The sequence below is a fragment of the Semicossyphus pulcher genome, unplaced genomic scaffold, assembly GCF_022749685.1.
Source record: "Semicossyphus pulcher isolate SPU_LCO1_2020_fin unplaced genomic scaffold, fSemPul1.0.p SCAF_17, whole genome shotgun sequence".
Taxonomy (NCBI): domain Eukaryota; kingdom Metazoa; phylum Chordata; class Actinopteri; order Labriformes; family Labridae; genus Semicossyphus; species Semicossyphus pulcher.
Window position 1 is genome coordinate 14,799,693 of NW_027211681.1, and position 10,567 is coordinate 14,810,259.

The 10,567-nt window shown below is 41.3% G+C and overlaps 1 protein-coding gene across 1 annotated transcript; it reads right to left on the bottom strand.

Annotated features, from left to right (window-relative positions):
• Positions 1-2,861: 2,861 nt before the first annotated feature.
• tacr3l (tachykinin receptor 3-like) lies at positions 2,862-9,368 on the bottom strand. Its single transcript, XM_069665874.1, has 5 exons — positions 9,001-9,368; positions 7,983-8,171; positions 7,636-7,786; positions 3,219-3,415; positions 2,862-3,129 (listed from the first exon to the last, which is right to left on the bottom strand). The coding sequence occupies exons 1-5, from the start codon at positions 9,366-9,368 to the stop codon at positions 2,907-2,909; spliced, it is 1,128 nt and encodes a 375-aa protein (XP_069521975.1). The 3' UTR covers positions 2,862-2,906.
• Between the last annotated feature and the right edge of the window lie 1,199 nt (positions 9,369-10,567).

Here is a 10,567-nt window from a genome sequence, read left to right on the forward strand (position 1 = left end):
TCATGTCAGACAGACACATTACTTACTACACTGTTGTATTCATTTATATGGATGGCTTGTCTGTTAACATATTTGAGCTTCTGGGAGAAGATGTGAATGTCTGTTGATGTCAGACTTTGATGTGTAAGTATGTGGCTATTTCCTCGAGACAGTACGTTCTAATGCAGATCAAATAAGTGTTGGGCAAGCTACTTGTAAAATTAATTGAGCTAAGCTATCAGATACTCGACATTAAATTAAGCTTCACTACACTAAAGCTACCCCCCAAGACAACTATAGCATGCTAAGCTAGCTTTAAAGCTAATTTCTTTCACAGTGAACCAATTTTGTTAGTTATTTTGGTGTGATTACAAAGACCATAATAAAATTAGTAGCTATAGCTACCTAAATTTAAAGCACATAATTTTGCCCATAGAAAGAGACCTCACTTTATTGCCTTAAGATAATGTAAGTTAAACAACTGGCTCAATTTACCCCACAGCATTCAGCTCACTTTGCCCCATAGCCACAAATGAGGTCAATCTTTAACTAAATTATTTACATGGTTTTAAACGTTTAAACGCAATTTTTTTCCACTGGGTAACTTTGCTTTAACATACAATTTATGTAACCAGTATGCTGAAGTATTTCTAGCGTAAATTATGCAAGGAACTTCTCCCATGTGTTTCTCTCCATCACAGTCAGATAGAAGCGATGGGTGCTTCATCAAAGTATGGTCACATGACAAAAAATATTTACAGCTGCTTAGAAACGGGAGGGAAGAGGTGCACAAAAAATGAGGGAACAGTAGTAAAGTTGAAGCCTAGATTAGGGGATAGTGGGGTAAGTTGACCCACTGGCTCAATCAGGAATCACCTGCATGTGTGTCTCTCAGTCAAATAAACTGAAGCTCATGTGTTTGATTGCCCTGCAGCAGAGTTGTTGCAGGCATCAGCTGAAGGAGTAGTCGGTGATGTAACCGTAATATTGAAGTACCACTATCTGATGCACATAATTGTCCGGGTATGTTGTGAAGTCATTTACTGATTTTTAGCTGTTTTATTTCAGAAGGAAAAAGTAGCTTATGTAGATGCTCCCGCACTATTTGATCAATAAATTGGTGAAGCTACAGTAAAGCTGCAGAGCAACACATACCACCACTATCATTACACATCACTCAAATAAAATGATTGATTCAACACAGCAACGTCGACTTTTATTGAATTTTACAATATAAAACAATTAAACACAAATTCACTTCAAAAGACATCTATAACTTGTGTCTGTGTGTGGACTCTGCACCAAATATTAGAACATTAGAACGCACGTTTGTACACTTTGTACAGGAGAATCAGCACACAGTAAACAGTCCCAAAACAGACAGTTTTTCATGGCACATGCTTTCTCTAACTAACAAATGACAGCAGCGAACACTCTGTCAGGTTCCTTTAATATCACAGTTTCTATGACAGATTAAAGAGCATTAACGCTGGTAAAGCAGCCTTTAGTCTGCAGTTCTTGTTGAGTAACGCTCTGATGGCATTAAGTATATGTCTGCTGTGAGCACAGTATTTCATCACATGTACGTACTCCCCTGTTACATAACAGAAAAAAGAGTTTAACATAAAACGCAATGATAAAAGCAGCTTAGGTATGTAGTTCATGATGCTCACAAAGTATCTGAATAATTACACGGACTAGAGACGTATGGCAGCTGTTTCACTATGAACTCATAAATAGGCAGTACAGAACGTTCTTACAGATGCAACACACCCTGAAGCTGTTTTATTGTAGCCTATTATGTGACAAATTCATTAAAGGCAAGTTGAGCACTATTGTGAAATTGAAATCCATCTAGTTCACAATACTTTAGGAGGATTTTGCAAAATTGAATAAGCCTGTATTTTGTCCATTTAAAGCTCCTTTGAAGAACTTTCAGTTTGTGTTGATTGTGGCGCCCCCTGTGGACAAAGCCGTACCTCTCACTTCTTTACTGATTTGGTCCTGTTAACGCTTAACAAACAAATCGTATCCTGCTTTCTTAAGCACTCATATGTATCACTTACTTTAAAGTTTTGCACTGGAAAATGTAAAGTGGCAGCGTGCAGTTGTTGTCTGACACCTACCACCAGCTGTTTCAGGCATTAAAAATAAGTATATAGAAATAATAAATCTTGTCACTGATGGTCTGGTTTGCTTTTGTAGGTCTCACAGAGTCATCATAATTAATTTCAGTCTGTTTCATAACCAGAGAAAAACTCGTCACAGGCGCTTCAAAGAAACAAGCCAACATCTGTTAGATTCATTTAAGGACACAAAGTCCCCGAAGAAGACGTGGCATTGCACATTAACAGCAGCATTTTTATGACTACAAGTAAACAAAGCTCGAAAATTAACTTTCTCAAATCAATGAGAGGCATAAAAAGATATTTTGTTAGATATAATAAAGCAGGACGATCCAGCAGTTTCCCTTTATTTATTAAATTAAGTCTGACTCTGTACAACTATGGCAGCTTGGATTAATAAGTGTCACTGTGGGCGACAACTTGAGCCTCATTCTTCAGCCTGTTTTTGTTCACATTGTGGCAAATTTCCACCAATTTTGTTTTTCAATGTGCCAATGAATGTACAAAAGTTAAAAACGTGATGATTCTTAGGCACGTTTTGATGTTAAAGTAGCATCTTTTTTTAGATGATTTTTAAGCTTTTTTTGTGTCAACAGTGTAGGTCACATTTAATCTGTCTGATTGGGTTAAAGCACCTTTTTCGCCTCCATGAGGAGAAGTTGGTTAACAGATCAAATCACCGGGCCAATCTAACACTGGTATGCGTTTCTCTCTTATCTTATGATTCTCCGTCTCCCTCTCACAGTCTGGAACTATGAAACCCACCACACCCATCAGAGGCAATTAATATTTTTCAGCTCACTAACTGTCTTTGCTATTGTGCTCACAGTTGAGTCTCGACCTGTTTCCACGGGAACATATGCTCTTGTCCTTGCTGAGGATGCTGGTGTCGACCCGCGAGAGGGTGCACATGCTGCTCTGGTTCCCCGGTCGAAGCCTTGTGTTTCGAAGCTCCAGCTCATCGTAACTCGACACCCGCACAAAGGGACACCAGCGGAAAACATGCTTGAAACCGGCCCGGAACCTGCACCCAAACCAAACACTGAACACTGATCGTGTACGTAACATAAGATACATGTGCGCTTTGGGGCTGTTTGGAAGGCTCGTACTCACCTGCTGTTGAGGCAGCAGTAGATGATGGGGTTGTACATGGTGGAGCTCATTGCCAGCCACAGCACTGACAGGTAAACCTGCTGGATGTACTTCCACCTGCTCAGACGCTTGTTGAGACCCGTCACGATGAAGTAGACGTGATAAGGCAGCCAGCAGAGGGCAAAGGTCACCACTACGATGATCATCATCTTCACCACCTGAATGAGTGGTGAAGCAGAGAAATACTAAAGTATTAAAATGTCTGACCTTGGATCTTTTTTTCCCGGGTAACTAACTAACTGACTCCATAGACAACTTTCCTCTGAGCTGGCCAGTTTTGCACAACAGCAAATGTCCTTTTATTGGCTGTTTTTGTTAAGTTAATGTTATATTTAAAAAGTAACAATTAAAGCTAAAAGTAGTCTAGGATTACATCCATCCATTATCTATACCGCTTATCCTGTTCTGAGACTCAGGGCTGGAGCCTATCCCAGCTGTCATTGGGCGAGAGGTGGGGTACACCCTTGACATGTCGCCAATCAGTCACAGGGCTGACACTTAGGCTACGTTCACACTGCAAGCCATAGCGCTCACGTCTGATTTATTGCTCAGATCTTTGGCTGTTATTACATTATTTTTAAAATGTGGCCAATTGTGGTCACGGTCCTGAACTGACCCGCATGCGCATAAGAACAATAACAAAGACTACACGCAACACAGTCATACGTAAACAAACGTGTGTCATGAAAGTCAGCGTTTACGGTTATATGTATATACTGATGAACCATGGAAGCCAGCAAATTCGACAGCAGATGATAACGTGGACAAGGATGAGGAGAAAGAGTACCTCCCCAAACACACTTATGAGGTCTAACACCTCACTATCCCTCCACAAACTAACTCCATTGCAGCCGTCTTCAGTGTTTATATATACAGTTTGACTCCCGCCAGCGCAGAATTGTGACAATAGTCGATCGAGAGTGAGTCAAAACATCAGACCTGTATCTGATTTAAAAATCTGATATGAAAAGATCAGATTCCATTTGATTTGTGCTGTAAATAGACCTGATTCGCATGTGAGCAAAAAAAATCGGGCCACATTTGCCTGCAATGTGAACGTAGCCATAGAGAAAGACAACCATTCACACTCACACTCACACCGCCGGGCATTTTTGGAGTCACCAGTTTGGGACTTGTGTGTAGCCGACATCTTTATATCTTTACATCTTTATCTTTTATTCTTCTCTACTTACATACTCTGGAGGCAATTTTTTAGAAGTTTTGGTGTTTGTGTGTGTGGTGTAAAAAACACCCCACAGGTAGAGACATAACCTTCTGTGATATCCATCATAAACTTGAAAATGTTCTCCCTGCACTGCGTCAGGCCTCCTCAGCTGGAGAAACGTCGAAATCAAGTGAGTAAAAGCATTCTTTGGTTGTTTGAAGTCATGGCAGCTCGTTATATCCACATAGTCTTGCAGTAGTGAGTATGTTGTCTGTCTATGTTGTCTGTTTCTTTCATTCTGATCACAATGGCGTTCCCATTAAACGGCTGCTGCGTAAAGAGATGAAAAGGTCAGTGATGACGTACCGGACGCAGCGGGTTCCAGGTGGAGCAGATGAGAGAGAAGCCATCAGCACAATGAGGAGCTGTGGGGGATTAAAACGAGCAGGCTGCTACTGAAGCATCAGCAGAAGCTCATCTGGAGGACGGAGATGAGCGCGACTTCCTCTTATCTTCGGCCCATATGGCATTTTGTCAGCGTGGGCCTTTGAACCGGGCCTGATATTGTCTTGTAGCTTTGTTTCCTGACATTTATAGAATCTCTTTTATCTCTCGCAGCTCAATTTTGCCAGCAATCTGAGCTTCTGAGGATTCTTTTCATTAAAGCCCTCCAAATGTAAATGGCAAAGCTGCACCTGTCACCTGAGCGTCCGTCTCTATTCCTGTGCACTGAACATCTTTGTGTGAATGTGTGTTGGTGGTACCAATATATATCAAACTTATGGGGGAAATCTATTTTCAAGTTACTGTTAAAGAGCAACTTGCAGGTTAAATTTTTTACTTTATTAATACTGTTCATTGAAAATGGCTGTGGAAAAGGTTATCCTTGATTTCTTATTATTTACAAGACATGTAAAAAGTGGCTGTTTTCAGTAGGTGTTAGTGAGTCTGAGCGGTCGTATCGTATTGAGTACATATTATTTCAGTAGTCAGGGTGCTTTCACACCTGAGCTGTTTGGTCGTTTGAACCGAACCCTGGTGCGTTTAGCCGGATAGTCCGGTCGGTATGGGGTGGTGTGAAAGCAGTCTCGAACTTTTGTGCGGACCAAACAAACGAACACTGGTGTGCCTGAAAACGGGGGTCTCGGTTCGCTTCCAAGTGGTCCAGAATTTGGTTCACTGTAGGTGAGAAAGCGATCCAAAACCAAATATAGGAAGTGAACCAAAAAGAGTATTCTGTCCAATAGTCGAGTGACTTTTTGGATGGCATGGCATTTGTTTACAGTGTTTGTCGGCTTCACGAAGTGCAATGTGAAAGATAACCGAACCAAAGGAATGTTGCAACCCTGAATCGCACCGAGTCTACCGAACTATAGGTATGGAAGGGACCTAACTTTGCATTTCACCAGTTCTTATGATGGTGAATTTTTGCGTTTGTGACGGTTGCACAAGTTCTAGCTTGAAGGGTCACTGAGCCCACTGTTCTCCTGACAGGAAGAGAAACGGAGCTAGCTTTCGCGCCTGGGTGCGTTTTGTGCAGGTGGAGAGACTTCAGGACGACAAGCACCTATCAAACAAAGTATCAGGAAACTGTCACCGCTCTCTCTCCCTCTCTGTCTCTCTCTCTCTTACACACACCGCTGTGGCACCGTTAAACAGATGTACCTTTATAGAAAGCAATACAAAATACAACTGAGCCTTTGGTTCGTGATAAACTTTACAATGTTGTGATGTAAGCACACAGTTAGATATCGTTAGCTAACGCCTCATCGCAACACCTGCCCCGTTCTCTATGGTTCTCATCGCACAACTCACTGACTCTCCTGTGGTTATTCCTCCTCATCCTGGCCTGTTCCTGGTCTCTTTGACGCCTGTGGTCCGTCCTATGCATATGAATGAACAATTTCTTCATCTTCAATGACAAGACTGCCATTTTGATCCATATTTATTATCTCTCTATAAGGGACTCCCTTAAGTTACGTCATATCCAGTGGTTTGTTTTGATGCGGAAATATTAAAAACACTACAAAAAAGAGATTACATTGTTCACACTCATTTTACAGCATAAATTAAAGTTAGATTCATGTGTGGGGTTTGTGCATTGAATCGCTGTTTGGGAAATTATTTGCAGTTTATGTAAATTTAATCCCAAATATCTTTTTATCACTGAATATTTATCCTAGCCCTTGCACTCTCTTTGAATAATCCGCCATGTTAACGTGTTTGTGATTTTTATCGATGAATTGTATTCTTTAGTTTTAATCCACAGCTGTCGTGATGCTCGTCGTGACAGCTGTGATGACCTTAATCCCAGTTTAACTGGACCCTCACACAGTAGCTGCTGTGAAACACACTGAGCAGTCCGGCTGATGACTCGGTGTAAGTGGAACAAGTCCCCTATGGACGCATTTTCTTTTCTTCGGCTTTACAGAGCGATGCTACGAGTTCGAAAATGCACATATTACTACAGCATAAAGTGAAGCTGCACTAACTGAGCCTCTTTTTGTCCTCCCCGAGTTTCAGATGGCGTTTGAAGTCCCTCTGAGTTAATGTGCTCTGCCGCTCTGCAGGACACCTTTAAGTGGTCCAAGCCGTAAAGGGTCCACAGTGATTTGTCGCACTGCAGACGTGATTGCCTTGTGTTTCACGTCCTCCCCAACCAGCAGGATCATGTGGATGGTTATTGCTACTGTGGACTGATGTGTTCCTGCTCCAAGGAGATGAACATGCGTTTATAAGAAAATATATTAAAGTTTCTCTTTGGTTTTTGTTATGGAAGATTAGAAGAAGATACAACACCAACACAGCTCCGGGTAGAACCTTTTTGGGTTTTTTAAGGTTAGAGGAGGATTTTGTTTATTTTCTGATCAACATTTTTATGTTACTGTAAACTGCAAACTAAATATGAGCGTCCTGGGCTCATTTTTCCTTGTAAGGCTTTGTGCTATTTTGGGAACTGAAGTCAGTCTTTTCCGGATAATTGTTTGTGTTCCTCTTCAAATGAAAGTTCTCAGTGTGCAGATGCTCTCCAAGCTGGAACCTCAATTCTCAAGTCTACATAAAAATAGTGACAATAAAACAATGGAAAATGTTCACATTTAAGGGTTAAATCGTATTTAAATACATACAAACCCTTCTTTAAAGCACTCCTGAATGTTTAACATATATATAGTTATATAAAGTTTTAGTGCATTAAATAAACGTGCTGTTTACCTTCCTTTTAGCCCTGAGCTGTCCGTGATAGTTATCAGATGAGTCTCCCGGGATCTCCCCTCCCCACAGAGTCACCCCCACGAAGGTGTAAGTGATGCCCATCACCACTAGGGGCAGCACGTACACCAAGACTGTCACTATGATGTGATACCTGCAAAGGCGGACAAACACATCACTGGACTGAGGCCATTTAACGTCAAGCAGTATGAAGAGAAGATGAACTATGACACATCTGGAGTTAATGAAACACTCTGATGATGCACAGGGAAATGTGCATACAAGAAAAAAAGGTTACAGCTTGACATGGATGAGAAAAGTGAAAGGTATGTTTCTGGATTGTTTCTCACATGAAGGAGTCGTCGGCCATGCGGGGCCAGGCCACGTAGCAGAGGGTCCTGCGGGGCAGAGTCCGGATGGTGGAGAAGTAGCAGAGAGGGAAGGCCAGAACCACGGCCAGACTCCAGATACACACGATGACTCCCGTGGTGGCCTTCGCTGACAGGCGAGGCTTCAGGGGGTGGATGATGGCCATGTACCTGCAGGTCAGAGGTCACAGCCTGAGCTATGAGTTTATGTCAGTGAATTTAAATCAGTTTCAGTTGGTTGGACTTAATTCAGTCCTGATATATTAAGGGTTTTAAAAGGCTTTTTAATGACCACAGCTGGATTTTGCAGAATAGGTCAGTGTGACTCACTCACTGTTGTTCAGATGATATCTGAGTAAAGTGAAAGTTGTTCAGTGAAATGAGTCAGGTGTTCAAGTAAATGTCACACCTCCTTTTGAATAGCACTGAATAGACCTTGCAATAACATTAGTCACTGTTGATTGGCCTTTAAGATGTGCATATATTTATTAGTAACAAGCATTTATTATATTATATTTTATTATATATTTATTAGTAACAAGCGTTTATTACTAAAGTGACACTAATCAGCGAGAGCATTGATTTAAAAGGACACATGCTTTGAGTTTATCATTTTTACAAATATCAGATGTATTGTAAAAAAAAAGAAAAAGAAAAAAGAAACACAAATAGATAAGAGATTTTCAATGAGGAATAATTGATATGGGGCATCACATGTGTGCAACTTATCATCAGTGTAAGTGGAGAGATCACAGATTATTTGATGTTAATGCAGAGCGATGCAGCAATTTAAAGACTGCTTACATTTAATGTAAATGTAAACTATTCAGATTTAATGTATCAAAGGCATATTGAAATGTAAATGTAGCAATTTCTCATGGTCTCAATAATTTTGGAGCAGAAAATGTAACACATGGATACAAAAAAAAGACAAACATTATTCATTTATTATCTTGTCGTAGCTATATAACACGTCCACATGATACTCTCTTCCACGCACCTGTCTATGGCTATGGCCGTCATGCAGTAGATGCTGGCGAACACCGCAGTGACGGGGAAGAAGTTGTGGAACCTGCAGTAGACTTCTCCAAAGTACCACTCTCCGTGCGCCGCGTAGATGAAGTTGATGAGCGTGTTGAACGCAGCCATGGACACATCGGAGACAGCCAAGTTGAGCAGGAAGTAGTTGGTGACGGTTCTCATCCGCTTGTGCGCCAGAATGATCCAAATCACGATCAAGTTTCCGAAAACTGCCACCGCGAGCACAGTGCTGTACAACACCGACCACAGCGCGATGCGCCACGCGGGCTGCACGAACTGGTTGGTCTGACTGCTGGTTGTGTTGGTTTCATCCCGATCAGAGGCCATTCCTCAAGTGTCCTCACGCCGAGCTGCTCGACACAAATCACTCTGGCACCTCTGATGCAGATCATACGCGCAAGAGTGTTAACATGTGACAAGTGAGGCAAAGAGAGAGAGAGAGAGAGTGGTCCTGATGCTGCGTAAATATCAGAAGGCTTTCTCTTTTTTTGGCACAATCCCTGAATCTGTTCTTCAGTAAAAGTATCAAACTGTAAAAAATATCGCAAAGATAATGTTACTTAAGAAAAATAGGAATGTAGTCACTAAGTATGAAAGGACAGAAAGATCCAATCTGATCAACAGGTGTGTATCGTGGTCAAGTCCAGCCCACGAAACATTCAGCAACTGTTGCTCTCGTAATCATGTCTTAAAAAATCTGGTAAATGTCAAAGCACTGTTAGTTCAGAGAGATGAAACGGTTACACTCTGCATTTAAGATGCCTAAAGCCTTGAGTTAATCCTTAAAGCTGTGCCATCAAAACAGTGCTCATGGACTAAGTGTTTGTCTTTATCATAGAAGCTCAGAACTGATCGAGTGTAAAGGCCAATGAGTCTTTGATATGACTCACTGAATGATGCTCAGAAACAATAAGGTCAACAACACTTCAAATTTAACTTCACGTTTCATCTCCAAAGTTGGCTACATGTTTCAGAATAAAGATATTAACGATGTGTTATTTTCTCCACATGTAACAATCCTACACCAAGGATACTCAAATGTAGAGGAAAAATCCAGAGCACAAAATCCAGTAGCAGGAAAACTTCTTTACTGAAAACGTTCTTTGGTCATACACAGAAAATCAGTCAGCGAGGGCAGAACAATCCAATACGGGCAATCCACAAAAAACAAAAAATCCAAACAGGGTTAAAAAACCGGGCAAGCAAACACAATGGTATCAAGGCTGGAAAACATGAACACACGAGGGTGACAGTGACAATCTGGCAGCGGGTGAGTGGAAACACAGGGGTATATATACAGACTGGACTAATTAACAATGGGATACAGGTGTAGAGAAAAACCCTTGGGGGGAAACTGAACAAAGGCAGGAAGTAATACTAGAAATTATACACAAGAACCAGGATCCAAATAAAACAGGAAGTGAACCCAGATCAAATTAAAACAAACACACAGGTTACACAGAACATTACACCACAGGCTTAACAAAGTCAGAACAGACTGTGTGTAAAAGTGATCCAAGACCTTT

Coding starts and splice junctions, on each gene's coding strand:
- tacr3l (XM_069665874.1), bottom strand. CDS start 9,368: ATGGCCTCTGATCGGGATGAAACCAACACAACCAGCAGTCAGACCAAC. Junction 3,416..7,635: donor AGCTCAGGGCTAAAAGGAAG/GTAAACAGCACG, acceptor CCACTCATTCAG/GTGGTGAAGATGATGATCAT. Junction 3,130..3,218: donor TACTGCTGCCTCAACAGCAG/GTGAGTACGAGC, acceptor GTTTGGGTGCAG/GTTCCGGGCCGGTTTCAAGC.